At 45.1% G+C, this 17,920-nt stretch overlaps 1 protein-coding gene across 2 annotated transcripts in view; it reads right to left on the bottom strand.

Annotated features, from left to right (window-relative positions):
• TRAPPC12 (trafficking protein particle complex subunit 12) overlaps window positions 1–17,920 on the bottom strand; it is a 95,047-nt gene that overhangs the window by 74,512 nt on the left and 2,615 nt on the right. Inside the window, exons 2-4 of one of the 2 annotated variants that reach the window (XM_028099635.2) lie at window positions 13,153–13,381; window positions 11,132–12,340; window positions 1,439–1,555 (exon numbers count right to left, since the gene is read on the bottom strand). In XM_028099635.2, coding sequence (XP_027955436.1) covers window positions 1,439–1,555; window positions 11,132–12,334 — 1,320 coding nt within the window. In that variant the 5' untranslated portion in view covers window positions 12,335–12,340; window positions 13,153–13,381. The remainder of the gene's footprint in view (window positions 1–1,438; window positions 1,556–11,131; window positions 12,341–13,152; window positions 13,382–17,920) is intronic. The other variant, XM_028099636.2, reaches the window with a different exon arrangement.

The raw sequence follows: 17,920 nt of genomic DNA, 5'->3' as shown, positions 1-17,920 counted from the left end.
ACTCTCTTAAAATGCAAATAAAGACTGCTTCCCGAGAGGGTGCTCTACAGTAAAAACAAAGCAAAACAAAACAAAAACCCACAAAAAAACAGACTATTTCTGGGATGCCCTGGCTGGCTCAGTCACCAGAGCATTCAACTCTTGATCTCCGGTTGGGCGTTTGAGTTCCACATTGGGTGTGCAGATAGCTTAAAAAAGAAAAATCTTAAAAAACAAACAAACAAAAAGCCAGACTATTTTCATATGTTTCCTTCCCAAAGCTTCTTAGTCAGAGCAATAATTCCAGAATCACTTCAATAAAAGAAACCCAATGAAGCATTTGATTTATATTTACTAAAAAATTAAACTTTAATTGCTTTTTAAAAATTTTTTTTTAAAGATTTTATTTATTTATTTGACAGAGAGAGAGAGAGAGAGAGAGAGATAGCAGACAGTGAGAGAAGGAACACAAGCAGGGGGAGTGGGAGAGGGAGAAGCAGACTTCCCGCTGAGCAGAGGGCCTGACTTGGGGCTCAATCCCAGGACCCTGGGATCATGACCTGAGCTGAAGGCAGACGCTTAACGATGGAGTCACCCAGGCACCCCTGATTGCTTTTTTTTAAAAAAAGATCTATTTATTTTAGAGAGCTTGAGAAAGCACGGGGTGGAGCAGAGGGAGAGGGAGAAGCAGACTCCATGCTGAGCCTGGAGCCCAACACAGGGCTCGATCCCACGACCCTGAGATCATGACCTGAGCTGAATTGACTGCTCAGTTGACTGAGGCACCCAGGTGCCCCTAAACTTTAATTGCTTTATGTATAAAATATTTGCTAACCAACTAAACATATGATTCTTATTTACCTCTTTGAGGACACATACTTCTGTAAATATGATAAAAGGTACCAAGGAAAAACGCAATTGTGGGGGGCGTACAGTTTCCCGGGGTTCAATGACCGCCAGAAACACCTACCTGTTCATGTTGACATGACTTCAGTTCAGATAGTTTCCCATTAATATTTGGGACTGCATCTCTGCCTGTATAGTCACACTTACTCCTAGTAATGAACAACGATTTTTGTGTGCATTTTTAGTGAACCCACCCATTCAATAATAAACCCTTTATACCAAGTAAACAGAGTATTTCAAAAAGAACATAAAAATAAAAATTACTTATCTTTAGTTATTGTATTTGATGAAGCATATTTAATCAAAGTATATTCTGCTTCAAATAATGCAATCATTTAAAATAATGGCTTTTTAACTATTTGGCCTTAAAATTAAAAGTATGTTAATATGACGCTTTTTCTGCACAGGACTGGTATCTAATTCAACAAAATTTTATTTATATGCAAGGGCTTTAGATAATACATTCAAAGTAATTAACTCTAAGGAAAATACTACAAAGAAAGTCAGGCCTTATAAAAACAACAATACTGAAATCAAATACATCATTACTTACGATTAGCTGTTTCAACCCAACAAAAGTCTGCTCTACGGACTCAGCATTTAAGACCTGTCTCTTCGCCGCGGCTCTCTCACCCAGGAAGCGAAGCATCAGGTCTTTAACTGCATCCCCCTTGAAGAAATGTAAGAAAAATATGTCAAGATAATAAAATGTTAATTAAACTCAGCTAACCAGAACCCGTAAATAAATGAAATTTCTTTTTTCTCCATTGGTGTTTGGAGGTTAAAACGTGGTTACAGTACAGTAAAACTTCAATCACCCAGATGCTTGAGCATCACCACCTTTAATGTGTATTTTAGAACTGCTCTTTCTTTTAGAAGAAGGGGTAAATCACCACCACCTGAACCAGGCTTACATGAGAGGCACGCCGAAACAGGAGTGGGGTTCGGGACCAAGGGCCGGATGGGGGCTGCAGCGTGGGCCCCAACAATCCACCAGGTTGCCTGCGTCTCTGGGAAAGCCTCTGGGATCTGGCACTGCCGTCCTTCAGCCCGCAGACAAGAGAAGAGCGCCCTCCTGAGCAGGTCCTCTGCCAGGGGCTCAGCCAGGCCCTCCGCACACAGGAGTTGTGCTGGGGGCCAGGAAAGTGCCCACATGGCCTCTGCATGGGGAACTTGGGCCTCACAGCCCGACTCCTTAGGTTTGACGCCCCTGTGGACAGGGCGCAAAGATGGAAAAGTGGAATCCGAAGCTCCCAAGGGAAGGCGGCTGGCGAGGCTGTGGATGGATGAAAGGGTCCCTGGCCCACAGCTGCTGGGAACAGAGGATGGCGCAGCCACTGCGGGACAGCATGGACGTTCCTCAGAGAGTCAGAAGCAGAACCAGCCTATGACCCCGCAGTGCCACTTCTGGGTATTTATCTGAAGGACATAAGGACACTAACTTGAAAAGATGTCTGCATCCCCATGTTCACAGTCAGCACTTGGGAACGAGCCATGTGTCCGTGGACAGATGAACGGATAAAGGCGACGAGGTGTCCACACACCACGGAATGGGATCAGTTGTAGGAAGAGCATGAAATCTTGTCATTTGTTTCAACATGGATGGACCTTGAGGGCATTATGCTAAATGAGTAAGTCAGAGAAAGACAAGTCCCCTATGATCTCACTTCTATGTGGAATCTTAAAAAAATGAAAACCAAAAAAATCCAAACTCAAAGATACGAGAACACACTGGTGATTGCCAGAGGCAGGGGTGGGGAATGGGGGATGGGCCAAATGGGAAAGGTGGTCAAAAGAGGCAAACTTTCAGTTATAAAAGAAAGAAGTCCTGGGGATGAATGAACTGCACGGCAACTACAGTTAATAATGTTGCGGCGCATATTTGGAAGTTGCTAAGAGAATATATCTTTAAAGTTTTTATCACGAGAAAAATAATTCTGTAATATGTAAGGTGAGGGATGTTAACAAGACCTATCGTGGTGACCATTTTGCAATAGCTGCAAATACTGAATCATGTTACACACCTGAACTTAATACAGTGTGTATCACTTACGCCTAGATAAAAACATAAATAAATAAAAAAGAAGAGGAACCAAACATAAGGGGAAGATGGAAGCGCGAGGGGCAGAGGACAAGGCGCTTTGGCCAGGCCAGGAGCGGAAGGACTATCAGCGGCTGGAACGGCCAGGGAGAAATGCCACCGCTTGGGTGCTCGGGAATAAGAACCCTCTCATCTCGGGGAGTAAAACCCCGGCTTCCAGCTGCAGGCCGCTTAGTGCTAGCCGTGCAGGGCCACTGAGAGCCCATGGCGACTGAGGACGGAGAGGAGAGCAGTGTGGACGTGTTCCCTGCGGACTCCACAAGCGCCCCCACCCCTTCCTATTGTTTTCCTACCCTTGGCATAAGCATGCAAGGTGAATCTTTCGTGGTTGCCCAGAATGGTGACACTTAAAAAGCACCAGTCTGTGGACGACGCGTGCAGGAGAGGCAGAAAAGATGCTGCAGGGGTCTGCGGCTGCCCTTCCACGGGTAAAGGGGGAGAGGCGGCTTTGGCGGGGGGGGGTTCCATGTCGCGAGTCTGGTTCCGGCCTTGGGCACTGAGCCCGGTGCTCCAAGAGGCCAAGCCACACCTCCCTAGCAAAAATCTAGAAGCAGCAGTTTTATGATTTTTTGCTTTCAGAATGTGGGGTGAAATGCTTCAAATGCTGGAGCCACAGAAGGGGCTAACTGGTCTAGGAGGGACAATTAAAGGGCAGAATAAGAAGAGCTCTGCCATATGGCTCCATAAAGCTTTGCAGGAATGCAACTCCTATTAGACAAGGGCTTGACCTGGGTGGGAGGAGCTGAGCCAGGAAAGGGCAGGAGCACATCTGCATGCCGCAGAGGGGGGGCCCATTTACTTCCTCCATCCCTGCAACATTCTCTGGTAATTAGACCGCACTGCAAACATCTTTTGCCCTTAAAAATCTCTGCTGGTTAACATTTTCGTTAGCACAGGAAGTTCCTGAGACATGAGTACTTGTAGGACTAACAAACATCTCACCTATGAAAGCCCAGGGATGGGACAAAATGTCTTCCCATGAGCCTACTCCTGCTGTGTCACTGAGCTGGAGGGAACTATGGCCCAGGGGCCATGGCACCTGACTGCACAGCCTCCTGTGGTCATCGGGGAGAGGGGAGCAAACTTGCCCCGCTGTGGGATTTTTCTCAGAGCTATGTTGCTGCCCCTGGGACGGGACCCGCCTGGAACCCTTGGACACCTCCAAATCAGCAAACTCTTCAGTGAGGGACTAGTGCATCCAAGGCCAGAGCAGGAAATGCGGGGAGATAGCATGGGAACGAGCCAGGACTTAGGCAGGCAACGGGGCGGATGCCTGTTGTTCCCCCCCCGCCCCACCACCCCCGTCAGAGGTGTTTATGCAAGAACCAGTGGCTGATCTCAGCTCACAGATGGCCATGGGCTGCCACCCCTCCTTCAGTGTGGGGACAGTTCAGTAGTCCCTTCTCGATTTTAATGGACAAAGACAAAAAGGAAACCAGAGCAGCTGATTCACAGCATGCAGGCTTTACTGTCTAGGAAACCTGAAGACACAGTGGTCATGGGGCAGTGGTCTGAAGAGACAGTGGGCCCTGCACCTGACCCAACACACAGGGAGCTTTCTGCCATGGCTCCAATGGAGAAGCTCCGGGAGCATGCGATCCTCTTGCTTGTGTTTGCTCTCTCCCAGTGTAAGCAAAACCTCCTGAACAAACATCAAAGAAACAAAAATAAGGCAGAACCCCAAACTGGTGGAATATAAAATGGTGCAGCCATCTGGAAGACGGTTTGGACATTCCTCAAAACGTGAACCCCAGGGGGGCCTGGGTGGCTCGGCTGGTTAAGTGTCTGACTCTTGGTTTCGGCTCAGGTTGTGATCTCAGGGTCCTGAGATCGAGCCCTCCATCAGGCTCCATACTCATTGGGGAATCTGCCTGAGATTCTCTCCCTCGGCCCCTCGCCTGTGCACGCGTGTGTGCACACATGCTCTCTCTCTCAAATAAATAATCTTAAAAAAATGAACCCCGGAGTTGCTACGTAACCCAACAGTTCCACTCGGAGGTACGCCGAGTACCTGGAACATTTCTCTCCAAGAGAAATGGAAATGTGACCACACAAAAACTTGTTCATGAATGTTCATAAGCAGCATCATTCACAACAGCCAAAAAGTGGATTCACAACAGCCAAAAAACGGAAACAAATGAAATGTCCATCAAGGGATGAATGGATAAAATGTGGAATATTCACAAACTGGAGTATTATTTGACAATAACAAGTAATGATGTAGGGATGATACATGTTACAAAATGGACGGCTCTTGAAAACATTATCCTAAGTAACAGAAGCCAGTCTCACACAAGACCACAGATGGTATGACTGCATTTGTATGAGATGTCTAGAACAGGAGAATCCACAGAGACAGAGAGATCGGTGCTTGCCTGGAGCTGGGGGAGGGGGCGGGGGTTTGGCTTCTTTTGGGGAGACAAAATGTTCTAAAAATTGACTGTGGTGATGGTTGCACAATTCTGCCAAAATGCTAAAAACCAGGGGCGCCTGGGTGGCTCAGTCACTGAACGTCTGCCTTCGGTTCAGGTCATGATCCCAGGGTCCTGGGATCGAGCCCCGCATCGGGCTCCCTGCTGGGCGGGGAGCCTGCTTCTCCCTCTCCCACTCCCCCGCTCGTGTTCCCTCTCTCGCTGTCTCTTTCTCTCTCTCTGTCAAATAAATAAAATCTTTTAAAAAAATGCTAAAAACCAGTGAATTGTAAGTTGAATGTGTGAACTGTATTGCATGTGAACTCTATTTCCCTAAAGTTGTAAAAACAAAACCAAATCTAAACTTTTTTTTCTTGTGAGGCCCCAAACAAATCAGAATTTGAGAGAATGCTTCAACAAGGAAAACAGTGGGGGGCTGTCACAGAATGGCCTGAACTGGCCTCTCCCCGTCTTCCGGGCTCACTCTCACGCTTCAACTCAGTTCAGCAAACTTAGCTCAGGAACCGTTCACGAGTGTGGTGAGCAAAAGCAGCAGGGACTTCTTACAAGTAACCAGGACTGGACTGTCCTCAAGTGAGGAAAGGGATGAAGCAATTGTTTTCAGACACAGAAGAGGGCTGGGATCTGAGAGAACGGGAAAGATGACTTGAGCTCCTGAATTCAAAAGCACATTTGGAGCACAGTGTGAAGAGGAGTCCCAAGCAGGGCGTGGTGAACTTGCTGAGGTGAGGAGGCAAAGTTAGGAATCCGAGAGGCTGAGGTGGCTGGAACTGGCAAGAAGGAGCACTGAAAATGAGGGAACTCTGCACAGAAGCCTAAGTCTACTGCTGGACACCAAGCAGTCCGTGCACACGGTGATGCCCTAGAAGGCGGGATGAAATGACAAGGGAGCTGAGCGATTCTCAGAGCTCACACAGGCTGAAAGATGTCAAGTTATGCCAACTGTGTGGAGCACTCTTGTTGAACACTGAGGCTTTCGACAGATGTCAGAAAGGTCACCCACGAGGAAAAGCTACTCTAAACTCACCCTAAGAAACTTAAAAACAAACCTGAAAAAGATCAAGTCAATCTGCATATAATAACATACCTGCCGACCAGAACGGAGTGCAAGTCTTTTTGAAGACAACACAATACAGACTTCCAAACACATGAAACCCACAATGTCCATCCTCTAACCAAAAATGACGAGACATGGGACAAAGCCAGCACATGTGACCCACAACCAAGAGAAGAAATAAATACAAACAGATCCAGAGATTATGGAGATGATGGACTACCCGGAGAGGAACCTTCAGACAGCTGTTATAAATGTCCGTGAGGATCTGAACCAAACTTCAACACACTGAATAAAGAAAAAGATAAAAAAGAAGCAAATGCAAATTCTGGAGACAAAAAATATGAAAAATTCACCAAAAAGCATCAGCTGCAAACTAAAAAGCACAGAAGGAAAGACTTACGGACTTCAGGACATGACTGCAGGAATTTCAAAGGGAAGCACAAAGAGAAATAAAACTGAAAAACAAACACAGATCCTTAATGACCTCTGGCAAAATCGAGTAATGTGTGGAATTGAGTCCCAGAAGTAGAAAGGAGGGAGGGAAATCTGAAAAGCTATTTGAAGAGGTAAGGACTAGAATATTCCCAACTGGGAAAACACATCCCAGTAAGGTCAACAAATCCCAAGCAAGATAAACAGAAAAGAAAACCACGTGAATGCATATCAGGATCAAACAGCTGAAAACCAGTGATAAAATCTTAAAAGTAACCAGAGGAAAACATGTACATTAGGTATAGAAGAGTGAAGATAAAAGTTATTATAGGACGCCTGGGTGGCTCAGTCGCTTAAGCGTCTGCCTTCGGCTCAGGTCATGATCTCAGGGTCCTGGGATCGAGTCCTGCATCGGGCTCCCTGCTGAGTGGGGAGTCTGCTTCTCCCTCTGACCCTCCCTCTGCTTGTGCTCACTCTCTCTCAAATAAATAAAATTTTAAAAATTATTATAAACTTCACATCCAGAACATGATGGAAGGGCATCTTTAAAATGTTGAATGGAAAAAAAAAACACCTGTTAACCTGGAATTTTATGTAAACATATCGCATATCCAGAAAAAAAAACCCTTTAAAAATGGAGATACATAAATGATTTTTGCGGATTAATGAAAGCTGAGAACATGTGTAGCTGGTGGAGCTGCAGGAACAGGGGGGCCCTTGGCTTCCTGCAGCCTCCTGACCCGGGGTTTCCACAGGGACCCTGTGGGCTTCCCTGAGGGGATTCCGGTGAAATCGAAGTCGCAGGAAGGGTGAGAGGGAAGGCAAAAGCAGGGAAAGAGAATGAGAAAGGGGTGGCGGAAGGCTCCAGTCTCCAGGTGTGCGTGCCAGGTTTCCCGTGCCGCCAGCACGGGCCGGGGAATTCTGATGCCCGCCAGAGGGGCCCAACCCCGTCACTGTCACCTTCACCACCCTGTCACCCTCACCACTGAGGTTCTGCGGCTTCTATTTATTCCCCTTTTCCCTTTCTCTCTCTTTAGTGAACAAGCACCACGCAAACAATTCTCCACTTTCATTCCTTACTGGTTCTGAAAAGTTCTGAACTATCATTTCCCCACAAACTTTCCATTTACTCCTTTGAGGACAGAGGCCACGTACAACCATAACGAGCTGAAAATGTCTGTGTCCTTCTGATGCCACTGGAGTGGAAAGAGGTGTTACACGTTCACCTTTCAGTTTCTAACTTAGCTGAGAGTGCCACTGACGTCATTTCAGAGAGAAATTAAAATCTTTTCAAGTTTTATCCTCCAGGAAGGTAATTTTTAATGAGGCGAGCAATTTGGAAGAAAATCATGTTTCAGAAAGCTGATTGAGAATGAACAACTCTGTCGTAGTAACAGTGACAAGGGGGAGCTTATTAATAAGTAAATCCAAGAAATGGTTTCAAAAGCTTGGTGTGTCCAGAAAATTAATAAAGAAACCAATCTTAAGTCTTCTGGCAAATAAACACAGCATGTCGGTTCAAGGTTAACCGTGCATTTTCTTTTGTCTTGGGAATGATAATATACAGATGAAGAGACACAGGTAAATGCACATCCAGCACACCTGTCATGTGGGAGAGTCAAAGGTATTCTGGGAACCATTCTTGGTTCAAATTTCAATCTATCACAAGGTTCCCCAAATAACCACTGTGGATTGCAAGAGGTACTGAAGACATTACCGGAGGACTTAAAGGAAATGAAAAGAAGGAAGGCTGTGCCTGGTCGGCTCCCTGCGCGCTGCCCAGGCAGCGGGAGCTCCCTAACCCTTGCTGACTTGTGTCCTGACTTTCTCACGGGCAGCTGTGTGGAACTGGGGAGGTAAATCATGGAAGCTGTAGAGTTAGGGAGGACCTATGACAGGGCCTCTGTACCTGATTCAATCTAGGGGAAATCAGCACTGAACTTCAGGGCTTGTGTTTCCTGACTCAAGGAGGACTGACATTTTGGGCAGCACAGTATTTCTGGTCTGGCACTGACCAGCCCACAGGCTATTTAAAAGCATGCTTGGCCCCATCCATGAAATGTCATGTGCTCACCCTAGACCTCTGGCAACCAGACTGAAGCACCACTACACATCTCCAAATGTACCCTAGAACCCCTGGACGAAGTCATTTCCATGGCAACCTTCAATTTTCCCCTGAATTACAATGGGGGGGAAGCAAACTGCAAACAGATAGTGTGGAAAGGAAGTGCTAAAAGGCCAGTCGCACGGAGGCTGCAGGAACATGGTGGCCGAGCACACAGTCCCCCAGAAGCAGGGAGGGAAGAAACATGGAACAGCAAAGCCCTCCCCTCCTTCCCCTCTGTGGGTAGAGTGGATGTAGACAGGGCGAGGGAAGGGTGGGGAAGGAAATCTGTGAATACCTAAACCAAATTCTGCATGTCCAAGTACCCCCTGAACTCAGAGTCCATACCTGGAATTCATTAAAAAGATCCCACAAAAGTAAGTTTATGTTCAGTATATTCTGCTTGAGACAGTGGAGAAGGAAGCCTCTCACAATGCCTGGTAAACAGTATACACACAATAAATGTGCGTTTGGTACCTGAATATGCTGTCAACACTGCCATGCTAAGTGTCAAAACCTATGGGCTTGCATTTCTAGGTCCCCAATGTGGCCCTTCTCCCAGGGCTCAGCAGTTTACCAATGCCACGACAACACACATCCCACGCACTGGGCTTTCCAACCAGCCATGTGTGTGCAGGAGCGGGCACATGCTTCCCGAAAGGGCTGCTGAAGACAGGAGGGCAGACACATGCAGGACACAAGGCCAGCCACCTGGGCCAGACCGGTGCCCCCCATGCACGGGGCTGGGCGGCAACCTGGGCAATCACCTGCCACTGGCATCCGATGTGCTCACCTTATAGGTACGTGTTACACGTATTTATAAACATTCTCACCATACTATGCATGCCGCATGCCATCTTGTATCCAGTTTTTCAAATTTAACAAAATATGGACCTCGTGAAAAATTCTGCTATATCATTTTTTAATATTTATATTTAATTTTTTAAAAAAGATTTTATTATTTGAGAGAGACAGCACGAGACAGCGTGCACGAGCAGGGGGTGGGGAAGGGCAGAGGGAGAGGGAGAAGCAGATCGCCCACTGAACAGGAAGCCCGGGAGCCCGATGTGGGGCTCGATCGCAGGACCTTGAGATCATGACCCCAGCTGAAGGCAGATGCTTCACCAACTGAGCCACCCAGGCATCCCTGTATCATCATTTTTAATGCCTACGTTAATAATCCATTGTACAGATGAGTCAAACGTATTCAACCAGCCTCTTGATAATGGGCTTCTGGATCGTTTCAGATGCTTTGCAGTAACAAACCACACTGTGATGGGCATCCCAAAAGCTGGGTATTTGTATACCAGTGACATTATTTCCTTATAAAAAAATTCCTAAGACTGGGATTTCTGGACCAAATAATATGCACATTTGGATGCTGATTTAAAAACTTTACTTAAAAATGTTTGTACTGACTTATGGTCCCATCAGGGCTGCCTGAGTCAGGCCATTTTCCCACACTCTAGCAAACATGGAATAATCATGAACAAAATGCCTAATTAGATAACAGAAAATGGAGCTAACCTTATCATCTTTGATTGCTAGATTTAACTTTTCTGTCACTATTATATAGAACATTGAAATATTTTTGTGATTTGTTACTTCGTGGGGCCATCCACATTTTTCTTAATGAGTCTATAAAACTCTTTCCACATCAAGCATGTTATATGCTAAACAAATATACTCCCCAGACTTTAAAAAAAAAGGAATGGGGAACTTATCATTTGCTGAAGCTTAAATGTCACAAACAACCTGAGCACCTGAAGTTCACAGCTACGTCAGAGAATTATGATGTAACTATCTACCTTGCTGGCATTTACTTCTAAGACTTTGACTAGTGCCTTAAATACATTACATTAGGGAAATCAACAGAGTTCCAAATTAACTAGTGATATAACACAGACTCTCCAAATGAGGATTTTAGGAATTGCTAAAAAATGAGGACTTTTCAATCCCTGAAAGGTATTTATGTGTGTGTATGTGCGCGCGCACGCACACACACACATCCATATGAGGGGGGTGAGGGAGAGGGAAAGCAGAAAGAGATGAGAAGGAACTAGAAGTGGCCGCTGAGGAATCCAGCCACAAACGCCCCCCTGAAGATGTCCTGCACCCACCTGGATGTTGTCAAACTTGAGGCCCGGCATGGTGAGGCTCTCCTTGTCCACGAACACTGTGCTGTACTGTTGCGTGGCTACTGAAATCAGGACGTCCCTGGTCCCCTCCCCGGGGAGCCAGGCATCACTTCTGCGATCCATCTCGCTCATGCTCAGGGCTGTGGCAAAGGGGTCCTCACTCCCCGCAAACACAGCCTGGATCTGTGAAAACGGTTTTGGAGACTGAGGGATTTCTACAGAAGCTGGGGAAACACCCGCTTTTGACTTTTCGATCCCTGCGGAGTGAGAAGGCTCAGCGGCACCTGGGGACCTTTCTCCCCCCGGAGTGGAGAGTGAAGACAGTTTTTCTGGAGCTGAAGAACCTGCATGCGGGTTACTGACGGAGATGAAAGTGGAAGTCGTGAATGAATCAAAGAAGTCCGAGGCCAAGGAATTAGTGTTGGCAGGATCACCAAAAAATTTACTCAGGCTAGGGCTTGGCTGCACAGCCTGGGGAGGGGTCTTGGCCACCGTTTCGCTCGCACCACTGAAGCTCGGAGACTTTACCATCTGGGACTCGAAGCCATCCCGCAGGAGCAAGGGCGGCTGGGAGCGGGCGGGAAGCGACTGGCTGAAGATGGTGCACACTGGGACGGGCTCCTCATTGGGAGGGGACTGTCTCAGAGGTGGGGCGCACCCCGGCCCCTCCGGATGAGTGCTCCCGTCCCCTGGGCCAGGGTCCTTTGCACCCTCCTCTCCCAAGGCGGGCACACCTTTGACTTGGTGGTTGTGGTCTGGGTCGGGGGTTGTGTCAGAGATATCTTTAGATGCATCCTCTCCATCACTTTCACTGTCCTTGCTCAGGGTGTCCACTGCTCCTTCGTCCCCGAGACTTTCCAGTGTGGGACCAGCGTTGCCTTCTGCAGGCTCCACAACATCCTGCAAACAGCCAAGGTCACCTGTGTCATCTTCGCTATTATTAGGAGAGTCAGAAATGAGGACGCTCTCCATCAGGTGCTCATTAAGCTTATCTACGAAATTATTAGAATCTTCCGATATAGTCTCATTCTCTTCAGACCCAAACTCGTCTCCACCGAGGTCAATGGTTTCCTCGTGATAAAGCAGCTGTCCCTGCTCTCCCTGCGGAGTGGTGCTCCGGGTCTGCCCCTCGGCCGGACTCGAGCCCTCAATCACGCTCTGCTTGGCGCCATTAGTGTTCTCCATGGTCCCCTGATGCAAAGACAGATATGAACCAACCTCATCAGCTTTCTATCTGTTATTGTTGAGCTGATTTTACCTTCCTTTTAAAACTGTTTTCAAACTTAAAAACAAATGGTGGATACATGTCATTACACATTTGCCCAAACTCATGGAAGGCACAACACCGAGAGTGAACCCTAATGCGGACTATGGACTTTGTGTGATAATGATGTGTCAACGCAGCTTCACTGACTGCAAAACATGTACTGCTTGGTGAGGGAGGTGGAGGGGATATGGGCAATCTCTGAACCTTCTGCTCACAAGTTTGCAGTAAGCCTACCACAACTCCTACTAAAAAATGTTTAACAGTTGTATATTCACGTGGTGTAAACTCAAAAGACTCCATTTCTCCAGCCATCTATCAATTGATTGATCATGGTAAAAGACACATAACGTAACCATCTTGATCATTTACCATCTTAACCATTTTTGACTTCACAATGAAGGGGTATTCAGTGCATGCATATCATTGTGCAACCATCACCACCACCAATCTCCAGAACTCTTCTCATTTTGCAAAACCGAAACACTGTACCCATTAAACAATGACTCCCCAGCACCCCCTGTCCCCCAATGCCAGTCCCTGATAACGGCCTTCTACTTTATGACTCCGTGAATGTGACTACTCTAGGTACTTCACATAAGTGGGACACCACAGTATTTGCCCTTTTGTGACTGGCTTATTTCACTTAGCTTAATGCCCTCAAGGTTCACCTATGTTGTAGTATGTCAGAATTTCCTTATTTTTTCAGGTTGACTAATATTCCATTGTATCTCCATACCACATTTTGCTTCCGCCTTCATCCACGATGAACACTTGGCTTGCTTCCATGCTTCAGCCACTGACTGCTGCCATGAACATGCATGTACAAATATCTCTTTGAGTCCTTGCTTTTAATTCCTTTGGGTATATACCCAGAAGTAGGACTGCTGAATCATATGACAATTCTATTTTTAATTACTTGAGCAACCAACAAACTTTTCCATAGTAGTTGCACCATTTTACATTTCCTGCAAGAATACACAAAGATTTCAATTTCTCCACGTTCTTGATGATACTTGTTACTTCCTGTTCTGATACTAGCCTTCCTAATGGGGGTCAGGTCTCCAGCCTTTTAAACCCTACTTGTTCTTAGCAGGCAGAGTAGGCGAGAAGCCAAGAAAACACAAAGGCCCTATTGCCTGGCCCCTGCCTACCAGCCTAGCCAACAATCTTAATTCAGTTCTCGCGGATTTATACTATTAGGGACGATGGCTGAGTCTCCTTGGGTTGCATTTCTAGAGAAAGTCATATTATTGTAGTATGCACCTATGTGGGTCCACGTGTCAGGTTTTGGTTATAAAAGTTCGGGAAACTTGAATGGATCGTGCCTGTGACATTTTCCCATGAGAAGTGCTAAAGTGGGTTTGGGGCAATGTGCAGTAAGTCGGTAATAATAAAGAATGAGATTTTGAAAGCAAACTAAAACAACAACAACAACAACAACAAAAAAAAAACCTCTATTATGACCCAGTTGTAGACCCCTCTTCCATGAAGCCAAGACACTCCAACCTGTAACAATCTCCCCATTCTCCCTGGGACACTGTCTGCCTGCATTGAGCATGAGAAAGAAAAACTGTACCAAGACAGAGGCACCCTCACTGAGGCAGGCTGACCACTGGAGCTAATGACAGCGAACCAGACAAATTACTGGTGCGAATTCTGTCCTCGGTACTGTTCTAAGGGTTGTATGTGTATGTTCTTACTTGATCCTCAGAACCACCCTGTGATACAACCACTATCATTTTCTTCATCTTGCAGATGAGGAAGCTGATGCTCAGGGAGGTCAAGCTCGCTCAAAGCCGTGCCGCTAGTAAGCAGAGAAACCAGGGCCGGTTAAAGCTGAAACGCTGGGTTGGGACACTGGATGGTAGAGGCCACAGAATGAAACAAGGAGTTTGAACTCTAAAGAAAATGTGCTCCTTTTCTTGAAGAACTTTTTTAGCAAAAGTTACTGTATATAGTTCTATTCTTAGAGTGAACAAAGTCCAATTAAGATGAGGGTTTCTCTAGAAAAAAAAATGCCTGCTTGACCTTTAAAAACTATACCTAGCTGATCTCTAGATAAGAGTACTTCTTTGGTAACACTTCCACAGTATTCCAAATTAGGCGTCCTTCCTTTTTGCAGCCTGGTCACCTTGAGCTCCAAAAACAAGATCAAAGTAGATAATCAAAGGTACACATTTTGGAGAAGTTTCTTGTCCAGCATAGTCAGTTACTAATTCCCCATTTGTTACATATTCACCTGATTAGCTATAAAGGAGTCAAAAATGAAATGAAAAAGGAACAAAAAGCCCTTTTCTGGTAACGTTTCACAGCAAGGCAGAGGAGAGGTTGCCTGGAGAACATCAAAGAATGGACATGCCGTCACATGCGGGGCTGTCCCCTGGGTCCTCTCTGCAGGAGAGGCTGGGCAGGAAGACCATGGGAACAGCAAGCACGACTTCCTTTCACCTGGACAGCAGCTGAATGCAACACCATCAATGCCCTAATACACAGAAGGGGACGCTGAGAATCAGAGCAGTGATGGGACTCAGCAACATCACTGGTAGTGGGGCACCTGGCTGGCTCAGTCGGTAGAGCACATGACTCTTGATCTTGGGGTTGTGAGTTCGAGCCCCACATTGGGTGTAGATAGAGATTACTTAAAAATAAAATCTTTAAAAGAAAATAATAAAATCACTGGTAGAGGCGCTTGGGTGGCTCAGTCTGACTCCCGACACTGCCAGGAATGGAGTTTGGTCCCTCCTGACTAACCCAGCCCCAGCACAGTGCCTGCCTACCTGGGAGATGCCAGTAACTACAGCTGGGTTAACTTGGCTCTGAGCCCCTCTCAGAATAAAAACAGTTCAGATTTTAACTCCAGAAACCCCAATACTACACTAATGGTTAATTGTAGAACAATGCAGGATATAAGAAAAGGTCCGATACAATTACAGGAAAAGGTAAAGAATATCAGAACTGGCAAAATCAGTGTTCTCTTTATATACAGGGAAGAGTAGAGAAAGTTCTACTCTTAAAATAAGCAAAAATAACTGCCAGTCAAGGTTAATTTGTATGTATTAGATACAGAGACAGACTAAAATGGGGGCACCATAGGAAAGACTGTCTAGATAACAATGTGCTACTTCCCACAATTCATTGGAATAAGAGACAGCTAATCACTCTACAAGACCCACTCATGATGTGGACTGAATACTTACAGCAAGAAACACAGATTGAAACTATGATTTTTTAGAAAAAAAATTGTCTAGGACATAGACAAATTTTTAGAAATGACAGCTCCTAGAGAGCTTTGGGGAAACTTATTTATTGAGAGTAGAAATGTAACTTTTCTGCAGAGCAGGTAGGCAAAGGATAAAACTCCAAGGCAGCAATTGTATTTACCAATTTATCTAAAATGTTTTTAAAGTAACAATCTTCTGAAAGGAAGAAAGCTAGGTAAACATCAACATTCTTGCAAGTCAATGCTTGTTAGTAACTATGTTTTCTCTTTAGAAACCTTGTTTCTAATCCAATCTAAATTAGGAAATCAATGTTTCCTAGTGATAAAGTCTAAAAAGGTGCTGTCTAATCCAGAGTAAAAATATTGTTAATCCTAATTTCCTTGGCGGAAGGGCAGAGGGAGAGGGACAAGCAGGCTCTCCACTGAGCAGGGAGCCCGATGCGGGACTCGATCCCAGGACCCTGGGATCACGACCTAAGCCAAAGGCAGATGCTCAACCAACTGAGCCACCCAGGCACCCCAATCCTAATTTCTGAATAGAAACTACATATTTATTAAAAACCACTGCCAAAGGGCTGTTTTGAAATGCTCTGCAACTCACAGCATACTACTGTGTCTTAGATCCCAGGGTAACTCGGTACTCCCATGTTGTAGGGAGTGACACAGAGAGAAAGCTAGGTAGCCAACACACACTACATGAGGCAAATAGAAAAATGGCATAGGGGTGATGGAGATATTCTGGACAGAAAGGGATAGCTCAGGTACAAATTTTTTTCTCTCAGTAGGAGAACTTAGAGGTTCTTTTCTTGTAACTTTTCCCTTTCTCTCCTAAAGGTGCATTTCTATAAAAAACTTTTAACGAATTTTGAGTGGATACAAACAATATTTATAACATACGGTTGAGACACTCTAATATTTACTTCCCTCCCCTTTAGTGGTAATATTCTGAAATTTGCCATACTCTTATTTTTCTTTAATCTTCCACATGCTTACTTCCTTAACACGTTACTTAGATTTTTCAGTTTTTGACTCAATTTCCCCTCTCTACACTTAACCTTGAGATTCAACTTTATTAGTAGCGTGAGGCTGGGATTCATTCATCTTTGCTGTTGAGAGTGCCCTGTTGTGTGATGCTGTCACAACATATGATCTATTCTTTTTTTTTTTTAAGATTTTATTTATTTATTTGACAGAGAGATAGAGAGCACAAGAAGGCAGAGAGGCAGGCAGAAGGAGAGGGAGAAGCAGGCTCTCCACTGAATGGGGAGCCTGCTTCTGAGCTGAAGGCAGCCGCTTAACCGAATGAGTCACCCAGGCACCCCAACATATGCTCTATTCTATCACCGATGAACATCTGAGGTGTTTTTAGGTTTCTGATAGTACAGACAGTGCCATTATGAATATTCTCATACATGTCTCCTGGTGTTTATGTGCAAATTTCTTCAAGATGTTAGTTATCAAATGTTTTGTGTATGTTGGTTCATAAAGAATATATCTCTTCATCTTTGCTGGATGTCAAATTGCCTTCCTAAGTGTTTGTACCCATTTACACACATAGTAGCAGTGTGAAAGTATTCTTGTAAATCACATTTACCTACACTTGGTATGGTCAGACTTCTTAATTAGTATCAAGAATATATAAAAAATTCCTATAACTCAATAGGACAATAAATGACCCAACAGAAAAATAGGCCAGAGATCCAAACAGGCTGAAAGGGATACGCATTTCACAAGCATGAATCCTGTCACTCAATAGCCATCCATCTTCATTTTTCCAGGACGCTTCCATTCGTAACCACGGCTATGGTTAAAACTAAGTATGTCTTTTCGCTCTCAAGAGTTTTGATGAAGACAATAAATGGTTCTATGACCTATGTATCACAGAGGAACTCCTCACATGGTAGCATAAGCTATGACCATGAATGCTTATCAACAGCAACTCCAAACAAAATACCCGCCTCCTTCCAAAGATTAAAAAAAAAAAAATCTGGAAACAAGGACTGCCCGTAGACACAATAATAAATAAATAGCATATTAAAAATGGAACATTAAATGTAAAATGAATGAACCATGCTATATCTAGTGCATCAATGTTTGAACCTCACATATCTAATTTTGCACAAAGAATGAGTAGAAAAATAAGCAGCATAATTTTCTGTATAAGGTTCAAAAACACATAAATTAAACAATATATTGTTTTAAGAATACAAGTGCAAAAGCAAGGTGATTATAATACCCATTCCTTTGGGGAGGGGGCTGGAGGTGATGGCAAGAGGTTTGATCA

Source organism: Eumetopias jubatus, unplaced genomic scaffold, assembly GCF_037043125.1.
Source record: "Eumetopias jubatus isolate StellerSeaLion01/CBP00866 unplaced genomic scaffold, mEumJub1_p1.0 scaffold_9, whole genome shotgun sequence".
NCBI lineage: Eukaryota > Metazoa > Chordata > Mammalia > Carnivora > Otariidae > Eumetopias > Eumetopias jubatus.
Note: the sequence above shows the minus strand (reverse complement) of the source record. Positions and strands in the feature narration are given on the sequence as shown.